General features: G+C 38.0%; 1 protein-coding gene across 6 annotated transcripts in view; it reads left to right on the forward strand.

Moving 5' to 3' along the window:
• FANCC (FA complementation group C) overlaps positions 1-17,108 on the forward strand; it is a 302,242-nt gene that overhangs the window by 105,420 nt on the left and 179,714 nt on the right. For 5 of the 6 annotated variants that reach the window (XM_027616992.1, XM_027616991.1, XM_027616994.1 and 2 more), the window contains 3 exons: positions 6,598-6,815; positions 8,810-8,894; positions 13,157-13,251. In XM_027616992.1, the coding sequence (XP_027472793.1) occupies positions 6,603-6,815; positions 8,810-8,894; positions 13,157-13,251 (393 nt within the window). In that variant the 5' untranslated portion in view covers positions 6,598-6,602. The remainder of the gene's footprint in view (positions 1-6,597; positions 6,816-8,809; positions 8,895-13,156; positions 13,252-17,108) is intronic. The other variant, XM_027616995.1, reaches the window with a different exon arrangement.

The following is a 17,108-nucleotide window of genomic DNA, read 5'->3' on the forward strand; positions in this document are numbered from 1 at the left end:
CCTGGTTAATCAAGAGAATTTATGATGGACTTCTCCTTCCAGCTATTTACAGTGCCTAGGAGAGCCAGATAAAACATCTTTTGGAGCCATTGAAGTCAGTACTCAAGGGGTTAAGCCCCTGGTGTGAAAGGAAGTGCAGAGTACTGAACAGATTCTTCAGCAGCTTTTCACCCTCAGGGCATTGCCATTTCTTGAGAAGCTGGGAGAGACTGAGAACCTGCAAGAGAGGGTCAGAGAAGTTAGCAACTCTTTTGGCAATTTCATGGGGTTAGAGAGACATACATTGGATTTCCATAGGAAAAGATTGTTATTCTTACTACCTAAAACTATACAGCTTTGATATGTCAAGAAACATCATAAAAATACAGGAGAATGGATGAAATAGGAAAATCACTTTTTTTCAACCCTTAATGGATCTAAAATGATCATCAATTCAGAAGACCATTCAGGAAAGGGTTGCTGGTGAACTTTATAATGGATGGCTTAGGTTGACAGTACCTGAAACAACTGATCAGTTTCAACATTATGGTACATGAGACAACCAGTATATGCCTTCTGGTTTGATTCAAAGCACACACCACTACAAATGGAAAAAGGTTGAACCTGAATCTAAAAAAATCTCTGAATCGTGCTCTCAGTTTGTAGGCAGTATAGGGGATAGTAAAACATGCTAACACCACAGAAATGCAATCAGCCAAATGCGCATTTGAAAGATTCTACTAGTCAATACAATAGATTCTATTAGCTGCTTCTATTGGTTGTTTTTTTCAGGGAATAAATGTTATGAAAAAGTTAAAAAAATCAAGGGGTAATTATTACAGACTAAGGGACACTTATTTTTATATTATTTTGTTACAGAGTAAAGGAGAAATATCATTGTTGACCGTACGCAATGTGTAGTGGATCCTAATATAAACAACCCAACCTAAAGGGAAATTTTAAAGAAATTTGAACTTAGATGGGCTATTAGATGATTATTGCTGGATTTATTGGGTGTGAAAGTGTAGTTAAGTTTCTTTTTTCTTTTTGAGTCCTTAGAAAAGAGATACAAATCAGAGTATTTTGGGTAAAGTGGTATGATGTCTGTGATTTGCTTGAACTAGTTAATGGGTGCATAGAGGTTCATTTGGCTGTCTTGTCTGCTTTTTGGTGTCTTTAAAGATACTCATTAAACTGGGGGAAAAAAAGAAACATAAACAAAAGTTCACTTGTACCACATAGCCTGTGCCTTAAGTGACATCATCATAAGCTCTTCTGTCTGTTAGGTAAAAGTCTGCTGTTTATGAATGGTGTCAGATAAAGAGACGTAAACTTTATTTTATTTGCATAGCATTCTTTCCTAGCTGTTAGCCTCATCTTTTAGACCTATGTAACTCTCTCACTCTTAAGGAGGCACACCTTGGTCCTTAGTCTTAGTAAGAATATATGGAATGGAAGAAGGGCAGTTCTTCAGTGCAAAAGTGGGGTGCATTCATGTTAAAAGAACAGGAAAAGGGTGGTAGATGGGCAAAAACCACAGATATCTACAACTTTGCACTTGCTGGTTACTCAGGACATTCTGACTTGCTGCTGTCTACACAAAGAATTTTTAAAACACTTCCAACTAACATAATTTAGCTTTCCCTTCAAAATAGGAGATAATCTGAAGTAATGCCTGGTTAATGCTCTGGCTTCAGGTCCAGAATTTCTGGATAATGTCAGTTCCTCTTCCCATTTCTGTGATAGTTGGTAAATTATGGACTTTAGAAAATTTATCTACTAGTAATATACTCTATATAGGCAGTAGTAGGAGAGGGAAAAATGAAAAGGAAGAGAATTCAAAAACAATTATATGACACAGCAGGGAAGACATACACAGCATCCAAAAACCTCACTCATGCATTTTGCTCAAGTAGGCATAATTTGCACATGATGATAGAGTACTGCTGGGCACACCTGGCTTTGTGGCTTGGACGATCAGTCTAGTCACTGAGGCCTGCTATAGGCTCTGCCCAGAATCCAGATCTTCCACACACACTTTAAACACCATTGGATCTGCTGGGTCATATGTGCCAAGTGGCAGAGTGATTTAGCATGAACCAACTGTGCAGTGATTCTTGCCCTACCCATATTTTTCATTGCCAAAAAATAGGTAGAAGCAGATAAATGGTCTAAAACCCATGCAAGTTTATGTTCATGAGTCCCAGAGATGTCAGCCAAATATTTTGAAAAGGTGCAAAAAGGTAGACAGTAAAACCCAAGTTTGTTTTCTGCACTTATTATCCAGCTATCCAGGTCTCCACATTGGAGGCAACCACTGGTAGTAGTTTGTTGTTTATCCTTATTTTAAAGGGCATATTCTGTCTTGTACGGACCATTGGATCACAAGAAACTTCCTGAAGTGGCAGGCCCTGTATGTTCATGGGATTTATATCCCACCATCTGGAATACATGCAAAGCACCTGTGTCTTCTTAGTCTCTAGGTTCTGTCAGCCTGATAACTTCAGTATGGTAGACTAGTGTAATACACAGTGTTCTGAGTTGATAGGAGGTGAAAATGAACTGCTTTAAGGGAGGTGAAAGTGAACTGCTTTCTCATGTCCTCGGGTTATCCCAATGGAGAAATGCATTTATTACCAGCTTCGTAACTGCAATCTAGGTGCCTGGGGGGGTGGGTGCTAGTTTTCTCCAGTTAAACATCTGAAAGTACAGCTTGAGTTGGAGTCACCATTTGATAATGTTTATGATAGCCCAATATTGTTGACTAAAACCAACTGGCCTCCTGGTTGGAGAGGTGGGGTTTTTTTTTTTTTTTTTTGCAGATCACCAGACATCATTTTTTGATAATCCAGTCTTTCACTTGGCCATTCCTACTAGAAGAGTATAATGAGGTAGGGTCCCTGATCATAGGCAATACCTCATTGACCTGTATTACATTCTTATTCCATGGACTTCTGCTTTCCAATACCCTAATACAAACAGAAGTTTCCCTGCCATTTTCTATGATTTGGCCCAGTAACCAGTTCTAAATTCCTCTTTTTTCTTCAAAGGTTTGTTGCCTGCAGCCCACTATCTGGTTTGTATTAGATGTTATATCAGTATATATGAAACTATCAGTTTGTAGTTGCTTTTTTTTTTTTTTTCTGAAACCACAGAAATCAACAGTGGTTAATTTAAGGGGGGAAAAAAGGATTTTGCAGAAAGCCCCTGAGTAGTGGGCAGAATTAAAGAGAGAGCTGAGGGGTGCCTGGCTGGCTCAGTGGGTGGAACGTGCAACTCCTGATCTCACCTCAGGGTTGTGAGTTCAAGCCCCACAATGGGTGTAGAGATTACTTAAAAATAAAATCTTTTTTTTTTTTAAAGATTTTATTCATCCACTTGACAGACACAGCGAGAGAGAGAGAGAGAGAGCACAAGCAGGGGGAGTGGTAGGCAGAGGGAGAAGCAGGCTCTCTGCTGAGCAAGCAGCCCAATGTGGGACTCAATCCCAGGACCCTGGGATCACGACCTGAGCCGATGGTAGATGCTTAACTGAGTCAACTTAACTTGACTGAGCCACCCAGCCATCCCCAAAATAAAATCTTTTAGAAAAAATAGCGAACTGGAAAGCTGTACCTTGTTAAGGACATGAGGTAGGGTGGCCTAAGGGAACAAGACTGAGAAAGTCTTTGGAATGACTTAGTTCCATCCTTATATCAGTCTATTCAAGATTCAGATTCCCAGCACAGGGTCTGGTTTGCCTAACATGAGTCATCATCTCACCTCTTGGCTGATGCCGCAAGGTGCCTTGATTAATAGGCTCACCAAGACTTGTGGAATGGAGGAGAGGTTCTTTCCTCAAGGGACAGTGAGGTGTTGTAACCATAAGAAGGGAGGAGGAATGCTCAACAAGCACAGTCAACAGATGCCCATTCCAGGGTGTTCGGATTAGGTCATCATTTCTCAGTAGAGGTGTCATCGGCCTTTGGGATAAGACCATTTTTCTTCGTGTGACTGCCCTGGTGCATTGCAGTATATTCAACATCCCTGGCTCCTGGGCACTAAATACCAGCAGCACTCCCACTGCTAAGCATCACAATCAGGTCTCCTTGTTTCCCAGCCATTACCATCTCCCCCTAGACTGGCTGTGAACAGCCCCTCAGAACCATGGCTACATGATCCCTAACGCTATTTCATTTAAAACAATCAGATGTATTCCTATTGCTAAACAAAAGGTTGTTTGTAATTTGGCTATAATAAAATAATGTTTTCTGTCTCTTCTACCAAAAAAGTCTTTAGTTTAGTGTCTCCGAATATCTAAACAGGCCTCATCTAGAACCGTATGAGCTATGTATGAAATTCATTAATTTGTTTCTTCAGTTTATTTCTTTGTTTAGGGCACAGACTTTAGAGCTAGACTCTCTGAATCAAATCCCACAACCTGTAGATCTGCTATTTACTAGCAGTTACTTCCTTTGGGCTTTTACATAATCTTACTTTGGGCAATTACATAATCTCTCTGTGCATCTGTAAAATGAAGATAATGATAATACCCATTTCATAGGATTGCTTAGAGGATTAAATTAGCTAGTGTGCATAAATCATTTAAAATATTTTCAAGAGCATAGTAAGTGTATGTAGGTATAAGCTATTACTGTATTTCTAAATGGGATATTAATTAAATTTCACATAGATACACCTTAAAATTTTTTTTCTGGGGAAGTTATCTTTTAAAAATTAAATTGCTATATCTGGAAAAGCATTTTGTTATGGCGTTTAGTTCAGAACTATACTTTGAAAAATATCAGTGAATTATTCATTCCTTTATCCAATATTTATTGTTTGCCAAGCATTTGTTAAATTCTAGGAGACAGGGAATTATATACCAGTGGAAGAAGCAGTAACTAAGTGAGCAAATAATTACTGATGGGATAGGAGCTTTGGAGGAATGAGCAGAAAGCAGTGAAGCAGGGAAGGCTTCCATGTGTTGATAGTGAACATATGAGAGGCCTGGACCGGACAGGTGCACAGCATAGGAAATGAGAGCAGGTGCCAGAGGTAAGTTTTTACAGGACTTCAGAGACTCCAGGAGGAGGAGCTAGGATCTTTTCTACAGGGAGTCTGTAGAAACTTTTGAAGTTGGGGGGAGGTTTTAAGCCAGAGTGTGGTGGGTGTGATTCTCATTTGGGAAAGTTGTTTTGTGGACTGTAGAGGAAGAATTGGAGAGGGTTGGGTGGGACCAGATAGAAGACTCTAGGGAAGAAATGGATGGGGATGGGATGGAATGCAGCAGTGGAGTTGGAAAGAAGTGGATAAGTTGAATGAAATCATGCATTTTTATTTTGGAAGTAGAATTGACAGGTGTTGGTGATGGCTTGGATGAGGAGGACAATGAGAGAAAGGGAGGAATCAGGGAGAAGGAATAAATTTTTGGCTATTAGGTGCCATTTGACAAGATGCATATCTTTTTTCTATGATTAAACCTTTTTTTCCCTCATGGTCCTTCTTAAGACCAAGTTTTTAGGACCATTTAAAAATTTCCACCTTCCTGGTCTAGAGTTTTTTGTACTGCAACCAAATTGTATGATCTCCTTAAATATTTTTATTTTCTTCTTTAGTAATGAAACCCCTATGTTGATATTTTTGGCACCTAATTGGGACCATTTTATCTGTTAATTATTGCTGCTGAAAGTTTAAACTCACTCACCGTTTGCAGAGCTGTCTTTTGAAATCAGATAGCTGAGTATCATCCCTGCCTCAAGAAAGTCGGAGACCTTGTAAAAGCCTGCATGGTTAAGAAGTAGCTCTTCCTCCTCTGCATGGTGTGCTTCTATGGGTGACGATGGCGAGGAGCTGGGGTGGTGGTAGGGGCACCTGGGGTTTATTTAGCCAGCTCTGCCTGAGGCCCATGCTCACTGCGCCTCTCCACGGTTATTTCTAACATGTACTTCATGTGTGGTAAGTCAAATTTATGGGCTATGGTTTGTCCGTTAGGACTAGTACACCTCCTCAATAATTACAGTTTTTCATATTTTACTAAAATATGATTTCTTCTTGTGAATGAACTGAGATCAAGCATATATACTAGTCTTTAATTAAATCAGTTGCTCAAATCGATGCATGTGGAATGAATGATTTTACTTTTTCCGAAAAGTGAAGAGAAACTGGGAAGAAATTTCAGTAGACAGTAGTGCATAGAGATTTTAACACCTAAATGAGAAGCCAGAAATGCATGGAAACTTCAAAAACATTTTTTAGACACAGACTATTATTAAACACCCATGGATGTTTTTGATTTCGCATTACATTAAAATACCCAAATGAACTTCAGAACATTTAAAAATAGCGCAATCTTAAAAAGAAGATATAAAGTATTATCAGCTTTGTGCTTTTTGTGCATAATTAGCATGTGTCTGTGAAGGTATAATGACTTCTAGTGGAATATTACTCATGATAAAAAGTTCAGATGGTGAATATTGGAGCTATAGCTGGGTGACACATTTTAAAATAATTCAAAGATGACTCCATAGAAGGCATTCTGTTTTAGTCCCTTATACTCCCCCTTTCACTCATCAGTGGAATATGAAGTCACCAATAAAAATCCTTTTAAAAATGTTTCATTTTCCCCCTTTTTTCTAGATTTGATGTGTGCTCACTGTTTCCTTCAGTGCTTGGCGGGCCCTTTTTCCAAGATGGCTCAAGATTCAGTAGGCTTTTCTTCTGATTATCAGTTTTGGATGCAGAAGCTTTCTGTGTGGGACCAGGCCTCCACTTTGGAAACCCAGCAAGATACCTGCCTTCACCTGCCTCGATTTCAGGAGTTCCTGAGACAGGTGTATGAAGTCTTGAAAGAGATGGTAAGTGGTGGACCAAAATAATGAATCTCTACTACATTTAACCAAGCCTGAACGTTATCTAGGGTCAGGGATTTGTGGTATTGACCTGATGTCTTGATGGATTAGAAAGACAAATTACCCATAGGTAATACAGACGGGGCAGTTTCCTCACCTTTGATTTCTTATGAATTCAGTGTTCTCGAATAGTTACATTGTCATATGAGACTTCCTGACCAATAAAGTTGTTTAAAAAAAAAAAACAAAAAAACAAGACTTTGGGGCACTTGGGTGGTTCGGCTCAGGTTATGATCCGAGGGTCCTGGGATCAGGCTCCCTGCTCAGTGGGAGGCCTGCTTCTCCCTCTCCCACTCCCCCTGCTTGTGTTCCCTCTCTCGCTGTGTCTCTCTCTGTCAAATAAATAAAATCTTAAAAAAAAAAACAAAAAAATAAGACTTTGATACTTGTTAGTAATAATTGAGATTCTTTTAAAGGCCTTTTCATCTCTTAAATATTGAAGAGTTTTCCAAAGTGCTTACCCATTTTCTTTCTTTCTTTCTTTCTTTCTTTCTTTCTTTCTTTCTTTCTTTCTTTCTTTCAGGGAGAAAAGTTAGGGGGAGGGGCAAAGGGAGAGTAGGAGAGAGAATCTTAAGCAGGCTCCATGCCCAGGGTGGAGTCCAACACTGGGCTTGACCTCACGACCCTGAGATCATGACCTGCACCAAAATCAGGAGTAGGACGCTTAACCGCCTGAGCCACCTAGGCACCCCAGTGCCTACCCTTTCTTTAATGCTGTCCTAAAGCAGGTTCTACCAAGAAATGATAAATAAGATCTCTTCTTTTGAATATTTTAAGTGTCTTTTCTGGTGAATATTAAGATTTTGAGTGTCTTCACTATTGTTGTATAATGTGTCTAAAATTTGATATTTTTTTCATTTTGACATTTCTCATTTTTATTGCAATGGATATTTTTATGAGTTAACATGCTTTCATATTATGAAAATATTCTTTGTTTTATAATTACTTTCTAATTCAAAATGAAAAGTGAAATTTTCATTTAATATAGGTGTTTTTGTGTTACATTCTTCTTCCCTTAATCAAAGAAGCAAGTCAGAAATTTAAAGAATTATTTATGTTGACAATATGAGTTCATGTGTTTTTAGCAACTAGAAGGAAAGACAGAGTCTGTATGAGCAACTGATGCTACCTTTTAAAATTGTTTTTCTGTAATAGGACTTCTGCAACTTGGCTTTAATTGGTCCCAGAAAGTCTAGGACTGGCCTTGATGCTAAGACGAATATGAAGAATTTATTGCTGCAGCAACTTATATTTCAGCTTATATACATACTACCTCATTTAGGTCTTATTTTTGAACTTTCTTGAAAGGTAAAGAAGTGGGAAGAGGGCCAGTTGTACAATAGCATGTAGATTGTTTAATCTTAAGCTGTTTTCTATTTGGTTGATCTTTTTTTTTTTTTGTCTCAGGTTGTTGTAGAGTAAGTATGATGTCATTTAGCATATAGTAACTGAAACATTAATAAACAGAGATATGTATCTTTATGCTTTGGCTGCTTTTGTTTCTTTTTACAAGTTCCAGAGTTCTTGTCCTCCCAAACCTTCTTTGAAATAGCCCTAGTAAAGTTGAATTAGGAACCCCTCTTATGGTAGAGTAAAAAAACCAGGATGAAGATATAGGATTATATAGTTATTAATTACCCACAATATTTTATTCACTGTTATACATTCTTTGTTATTTTTAAACAAATTGGCCTTTCCTAAGTGTGAGTAAAATAAAGATAATTTTGTAACAAGATTGATTTTATGTAAATGTGCTGTACATCTTAGTTTTGGTGGTGTGGTTTAAGGATGAAGTTAGGTGGTTGCTTGTTAAATTTTATTTGAAATTTCTACTTTTCTGAAATACTAAATATTCAGATTCCTTCAGCCTGTAGTGTCAGTTCAACTTTCTAAGTTGTGTGGTATACTTTTATTGACCAAAACATAATTTTCTTTTACAGGATTCAAATACGATCATTGAAAGATTCCCCACAATTGGTCAACTGTTGGCAAAAACTTGCTGGAATCCTTTTATTTTAGCATTTGGTAAGAATCCAAAACCTGTCTTCTTAAGATACAAACTTCTAATGATAATTTTAATCTTTGCGTTGTTTAACAAAATACAGAGCTTCAGATTATAAATTTTGTCCCATTGTTTACAAAACAACTATTAAGATTTATTCATTGTTCCATTAGAAAGATAGCATCCTTTTCTTGTCCATATATGTTCATATAGATAATCTCACATACGTGTACATACACACACCTATAATAAGCAGATCTATAAGAAAACAGAACTTGTATTATAGAGTAGACTCTTCCAGATGATTATCATAACCTCATTTTTAATTAAGCATGAAATGGTTATAATAATGAAATAATTTCTTGTTTCACAATTTCATGTTAACTCACATGTTAACTCACATTTTCCGTGCGTAAAATCATTCTTCAGTGTCTGAATTCTCCCATGGCCCTGACATTTAAGGGTGACATTGTGGTTTTACCCAAGGTGAAGAGGAATTTGGGGACACTTTGGGGGTAGATGTTCCTTTCTTGACCTCCTGCCTACCTGTCTAACCTCATTTCCTGTGTAATTCTCCACGGGCACACCACACGCATGATAGCCAGGTCGAGTTACAGTGACTTGAACGTACATGATGTCAGGACCTGTGACATGTGATTCCTTTGCCTGGAGCTCTGTTTTCATCTCTTGTCCTCTTAAACTTTCTTTGAAATAGTTTTGCTGGGGCTGAGTTAGGAACTTCTCTTAGTGTCTCCATAGCTGATCGCATCTCCTTTAATTATAGCACTTACTGCACTGTTTTGTAATTGTTAGTTTACCTGTCTGATGTCCTGGAGGACTGAATGCCTCTCAAGAGCAGGAACTGTGGTTTTAGTTCTTTTTGTTATCCTAGGGCCAAGCGTAGGGGAAGCAGACACATTGGAAGGTGTACCGTTGAGGTTTATTGCCTTGACTTGGCTGTATTTTTAGCTAGTGTAATATTTACTTGATGATAGTTTTGCAGGATAGGTAATTATGGATTAGAGCAAGGAAATCACTTTCCCCATAATGTAAAACTGATAAAAGCCAGGATCCCACCCCTCTAAAGCCTGCATTGTTGTAATGATCTGTCCTGTGTATCACACCGTTGTGGTTGAAGTGGTCCACTTCTGGCTTTAACACCAGCCAGCCTCACGTGAATGTATATATTTACTGGACAGATATTTACTAAGCTTTTTTTTTTTTTTTTTTAATATGTGAGGCCTTGGAAAACATGGCTACAATTTCTCTCACTGGAAGCATCCAGTCACAGAGAAAAGAGACCTCAGCAGATCAGCCTGACTCAGAAATGGTTTGTGTTTATGGAGCTCTGAACAGGGAGCTGAGAGAGAAAGTTTTTCAGGGGAGGTCGAGCTGGGGCAGACTCTTAGGGAACAGTAGATGATTCAGTACTTTCTGAGACAAGTCACCAGACTTGCGTGGTTTCAGATCCCTTATTTGTAAAAGGGCTGGACTGATTTATCCTTAGGGCCTTAAACTTGTATCTGTCTGTGATCTTTCCTTAGCACCTATCCCCATTACATTGGCCCCCTATGACAACCAGAAACAAATTCTTCATCTCTTTTTGTTTCAGTGCCTCTGTTATGTTTCGAACTGCCTGTTAAATTTCAGCTTCCTGTTTGAGGTGTGCCTTGGGTTCTGAGCTTAGTGGAGACTGACAGGCAACAGAACTCCGTGATGAATCAAGTCTTGCCTGCGTTGCTACTGTTGTTTTGCTAGTTGGGTACTTTTGTCCAGGAAAGGGTCTTTTCTTATGGTTTTATAATAGCAAAATAACTTTTTAAATATAGGAAAGGTGACGGTTTCCATCAAAGAAAGAAGTTAAGTCTCTCATAATGTTAAGTGAGAATTGGATCAGAAATAAGGATAATAAAGAAGGAGGAAAGATTCAGAAAGGAAAAGGCACCATGAAGAGGAGAGAAAAAACAGATAATGGAAAGGGAGGGAACATCTTTTATTCAGGGGTGTTCTCTACATAAACTTATTGCTTTCACCTTCTTGGAATTCTGACTGGTTGTTTTGAGCTATGCTCTCATGATTAAGCATAACAGCTGTAACCCCACTATTTGCTATTTATTGCTATATAAAAATTTGCCCCCAAACTTGGCAGCTTAAAATAATAAATATTTATTGTCTTAAAAAATGCTGCTTTCACGCTTTTAAATTATAGATGAAGGAATTTTAAAAGAATTTTTTTTTAAAGATTTTATTTGAGAGAGAGAATGAGAGACAGCATGAGAGAGAGGACGGTCAGAGGGAGAAGCAGACTCCCTGCTGAGCAGGGAGCCCGATGCGGGGCTCGATCCCAGGACTCCAGAATCATGACCTGAGTGGAAGGCAGTCGCTTAACCAACTGAGCCACCCAGGCGATCCGAATTTTAAAGAATTAATTTAGCTTTCATTTGGAATTTTAGTTCAGGATACCAAAAAAAATATTAGGTGGCAAATATATACTGGTATATTCTTTTCCCTTCCACTCATTTTTAGAATCCAAATTTTCACGAAGATCTGCTGGCAGTGACTGCTTGCATGATGAACCCCAGGTGTTGTCCCATCTCACTTAACTGCCCTGCAGGATGTCCACTCTGAATCTAGGGGTCTCAGGGAGGAGCCTGACAGAAGCCTTCTCCCCTGCAGTAAATGTTGGTGGCACTCATGAATAACAAGTGATGGCTTGCATCTGTAAATCCCTAAAGCAAAATAAGTTCATTAACAGTACATTTCAGTGCATTTCAGTACATTGACTCTGGGCAAAGGAAGGCACCTCCTAAAGGTTGGGTGAACATTTCTCTGGCTGCTCTCTCTTTGTTTTTGTTTTTGTTTTTGTTTTGTTTTGAGAGAAAAATTTGAAAAATATATACTTGTTGAACTAAATGTGCATATTCACTCAACACCTGGGGAAAATTTCCATCTTTTAGATGACTTAAGTTTTCTAACAGGGGAAGCTGCTTGTGTAGTAAGCATATCATTGGATGTGTCTGACACTCTGTGACATGAAGATAGTTAGAATTTCTTCTAATATTTAAAGCATAGGAAGTACAACAGTCAAATTTTTAATCAGTGGCATTGGTTAAACCTGAAGAATCCTAGGATCTTCGGAGGTTAAATGACATGATTCATGAAATTAATCTATAATAGGCAAGCCAGTGATACATTTGAGCTCATAAAAAGTAGGAAAAAAATCAATGTCCCTCAAAATAATCCCAGATAAAGTTTGTTCAGAGGCGTTATTAGGGGAGTATAAACTTATGACGTTTATGGGGAAAAGGTTTAATAAACAATTACTATTAGTGTTCTTTGTTGTATGTTTGAAAATGCAGGGGTAGCTTACTGCAGTTTATATTTTTCTTATTTCTTGTTACCGTAGCTCTTAGAAATGCTGTGTTTATGAGACCGTAGAAGATGAGAGGGTAAAGGGCATCAGGTGATTCTGCAGAGGATTGATTCCAGGTGGTGGGCTTCCTCAGCCGCCACTCCATGGTCTTCTGATGAAGGCCACGGTTGCTTGGCTCTCGTGTAGGTACTGACATCTTCAGTTTTAGGCATCCTTCTTGCTTCTCAGTTGTGTTGTAAAATCTCCAACTGGAATGGGCTCAGTTAGCAAACGAGGAAAAAGAAAATGGCTCACCGAGTAGATATTCTTGCCAAGTATAAGATTTCAAAATTCAGCATTTTCATCACATATTTGGTAAAGTTTTAAATTTTAGAGTAAAGTATGAGGAACATGTAAGAGGTTTCTATTTTATCCAAACCATTTAGTACTAAACAATATATTTTAAAACGATTCTTTTGTTAATTTTGTTTTTAACAAGTGAGGGTGTTTTGGGAAACTAGAAAATTAAAAGATTAAGACAAATATTGACTACTGCCTATAACAGTTATATTGCTTTTAAAAGGTTGAAATTACTAACAGTTTGAAATATACTTTAAGAGAACTGATCTTGAGAAAAGTGCAGTTCTTTTAGTTATTTCTATCATTCTCTTTTGGCTTTAAAAATTGTTGCTGTATCAGAAAGGTAATTGACCACACAAGGGCTAAGCGTAAGTGATCCCGAAACCACAAGAATAAAAAACCCCACGAAGTTTCACACATGGTCCTGGATGCTTGTTCTGTGAATTTAATAGTTTGAGATTTTCCTAAAATATAATACATATATTTCCTTTAAATACAGTGTTTAAAAAATTTGTATACTGATTATCTTTTCTATTTGAAAAAACCTACTTATTTTAGTTTTCCTTTTTGCAGATGAAAGCCAAAAAATTCTAATATGGTGCTTATGTTGTTTGATTAATAAAGAACCACAGAATTCTGAAGAATCGAAACTTAACTCCTGGACACGGGTAAGAGTAAATCTTGCCCTGCACTGCTTTGCATTGAATTGATTTTTTAAAGGTGCTCCTTGGATAGTCCAGTTCTACGATGTTTTAGAAACTTTTTCAAATACAGTCTTTACTGTTCCATTATCTTGCTGGGTGTAAAGTTATTCAAGAGATTTCATTTTTGCTTGATTGTGAATTCCAGAAGATAGCAGTCTTTAGGGTGAAATTTTTCACGCCTGGAAGACCTAACGTTGTGTGATTTTGAAAAGCTACTCTCAGGTAATGAAAAGAATGTTCTCTCTTTCCTTCTAGCGATTGCGATCCTTAAAAAAATTGTTTCTCCTTATCAACCTAGTTTAAATACTTACATAATTTCTGTCTAAGTGTTTCTTTGCCTCTCTCAGGACCTAATCTGTAGTAAAATGAAAATTTAGAAGTGCCCTGGGAGCTGCTGTCTTTATTTTATATCCTGAAGTTGGTATCCAGGCCGGGGTGCTCAGACTAGCACCCGGTGCTTGTTGGCTGCTGCTTGCTGCTCACCATCAAATCAGTTCCTTGACTGTGCTAGGCCGCATAGCTGACAGCGTCCTGCATTCCCCCCACAGGAAGGACAGGCACAAGTTCGCGAATGTTGTAAGGCTGGGCTGTGGCTGTCCTCACCACCAGCAAGTTGCCTGTTCTTTTCTCATACCCCCCATTGTCCTGCTGTAATAACCCCAAGGACTCCCTGATGCCAGTCAGACTCCACTTAGTATGCATATGGTTCAGATTAGCTGCTTAGTATTATGAAATCACCCACCCAGATTAATGCATACAGTTTTGTCTATCAGTCTAACTGGTGATATCATTCCATTCACTGCTTTTTACCATTCCTTTGTTTTATACAAAATTGCTGACAGAGCTGACAAAGACAGTGTTTGTATTTTTCTGTTAGATTTAAAAGAAGAATTGAAGGGACAGTAGAAATGAAAAGAATTGGGTGGGGGAAGGAAAGGGTGCAAACTTCACTGGAAGGTAAATTACTGTAAAGAGCTAAAGAAAGGAACTGATAAGTAGAATTAGGGAAGAAAAGGTATGAAAAACAAAGTTATAGAAATAGAATAACATATATAGTCTTTAATTTTTTAAATTGTTGCTCTTGTTGAGTTTAATGATTACTTAGGATACATTTTTGTATAAGCTAGTTCGTTAAGTCCTGAAATAAGCCATGTAATAAAGTGTTTTTAGGGTCATTGGGTTAACTTTCTTCATTTAAACTCATGACTTTATTGGCCTATTTTAAAATTTCTAGCCTTGCATTTTATTCTGTGGATTTCCCTTATTTAATACTGCATTCATTTATCATTAGATACACATAAAGTATGGCACAGGAAGGTTAACTTAAAATCTTAACTCCTGCCCTCAGGGAGTTCATAGACTGGTAAACAGAGCTGTGTACAGGTGTGATAGTGATACAGGGGATACTTGCTCCGACTTGGGGGTTTGTAGATGTGTCCTGCAGGAGATGATATACCAGCTGAGTTTTGAAGGGTGACTAGGAGAGCAGGGATAGAGCTTTAGGAAGGATATTCCTGTCAGCAAAAAGAGCTTGTGCAAAGATGATGGGAGAGAGCCAGTGCCCTTTTCAGGGAACTGCAGGTACTTAAGATAATACTTGAGCTTGGGATTTTGGACGGCTGGTGATGAAGCATGAAGCCTAATGTATAATTATAAGAAGTTTTTGGGATGCCTGGGTGGCTCAGTCGGTTAGGAGTCTGCCTTTGGCTCAGGTCATGATCCTGGGGTCCTGGGATCAAGTCCCGCGTCGGGCTCCTTGCTCAGCGGGGAGCTTGCTTCTCCCTCTGCCTGCTGCTCCCCCTGCTTGTGCTTTCTCTCTCTGACAAATAAAATCTTAAAAAAAATAAAGAAGTTTTTATTTTATTTTGACGGCAGTGGGGAAACCAAAGTATTTTAAACAGAGAAGTCATTTGGCCGGGTGTAAATTTTAGAAACTTAACAGCAAAAGGAAGTTGATTTGGTAGGGAGCAGGGATAGCACTTTGGAAGCTATTGGAGTGATGAAGGTGAGAAATCATGCAGCCCTGAATGAAATGGAGAAGAGGGGCCAGACTTATGATAGGAATAAAGTAAGTATTCAAAAGATGTAATAGCAGGTTAAGTGCCGACGTACTTAGGTGTAGGTGGAGTTGAGCATACTGTTTTTAGGAAAGTGAGCTGATTTACACATAGGAGGGCTGACAGTCCTCAGCGCTTGGGAACAGTGGAGACTTGGGTGAGGGTGAGATTGCCCAGGGAGGGCACCTGGCATGGGAAGGGAAAAGAGCCTCGGGACAACCTTGGGAGACACTGGCATTTAAGGAGTGAGTGCAGGAATAAGCTACACTGCAGGTCAGAAACAGAGAGTCAAAGGTGTAGAAGGAGAAAACCAGCAGCATTTCAAGAAGGAATGAGTGGTCATTCATATCTAATGCTATAGTGCAGGACTGTCCAACACAAATAAAATACATATTACATAGGTAATTTAAATTTTCCAGTAGCTGCTTTAAGAGACAAAAAGAAATAAGTGAAATTAATTGTAATAATATTTTATGCAAACCAGTATATCCAAAATACTATCATTTCAACATATAATCAATATAAAAATTATTAATGAGATTACTTTATAATCTCTTTTCATACTAATTGAAATCCAGTGTGTATGTTACATTTACACTTTGCATCTACATGTTACATCTTAATTCAGATGCTAAATTTTCACTGGAAGTTCTTGCTCTGTATTTCAATTTCATAAAATTTACAGTTGAAAAAAGTAGGCTCACATACCCAAATTGTTACAAAGAAACTTATAACTGAACAAAGTGTCACTTTTTAAATTTAATTAAAATTTTTAGAAATTAAAAACTTACTATCTTCATCGTACTCAGTCCATTTGGCTGAGTAGCCAAATCGTGCTCAGTAGCCCCATGTGGCTAGTGGCCACTGTAGTGGACAGGGCCGCTCTAGAGCATGAAGCAAGATGAGGACCGAAAGTAGTGCTTGGATTTAGCCAATTAGGAGGAATCACCTTGGTGAGAATAGGTTGAGTGGGAAGTGTGAGAAATAGCCAGATTGCTACAGTTCAAGGAATGTGATTGAAACAGCCTGAGTCAAAAACTACGAATTTCCTCCATAAATTCTAAAATTCAATAAAAATTCAGATTATTAAATTTGAAAATGTTGGACTGAGTTGTATGAGTTGTATTCTTAGAATAGAGATGAAATAAAATTTTTGTTTGCTGGCCATATGTTAGCATATGTTAATATGTTGGAAATACATTAATACAGTGCATTTGTTTTTGTTTCTGTTTTTGAAGTTTTACTGGTAACCTCAAATGTCTCATCAAATAACCACCTCAGTGACTATTCTTACAGTTTAGAGATTTGTTGAAGTCACAGAACTCTTTCACCTCTTTTCGGAATACTTTGTTCTGGAAAAACTTAGTTTTACTGATGAATCAACTGAACAGATACTTTTTGAGCACCTACTGTTTGTCAGGCACTACAGCAGAGACTGAGGATATAGCAGTAGATTTAAAGATAATCTGTTCTGAGAGGTTATAATCCAGGCGGCGATATCCAGGCCTGCCAAATTTAGGAGACACCTGTCTTCTCTGGACAAGACCATACCTCTATGAATTTTATACTGATGAGAAGAAAACAACAGAATACCAGGTGCAGAGATCAGTGAAAAGGGTTTTACTTCATCTTTATTGCCTTTCAAATGCAGTGCTAAGTAATATCCAAATGTTACATGTATTGCTTTAGCCCTCTACTTCATTCATCTTAAAAAAACAAACAACTTTTAAATTACAGAATCTAACAAATGTACAGAAAAGTGTA

Source organism: Zalophus californianus, chromosome 13 (genome assembly GCF_009762305.2).
Source record: "Zalophus californianus isolate mZalCal1 chromosome 13, mZalCal1.pri.v2, whole genome shotgun sequence".
NCBI classification, from domain to species: domain Eukaryota; kingdom Metazoa; phylum Chordata; class Mammalia; order Carnivora; family Otariidae; genus Zalophus; species Zalophus californianus.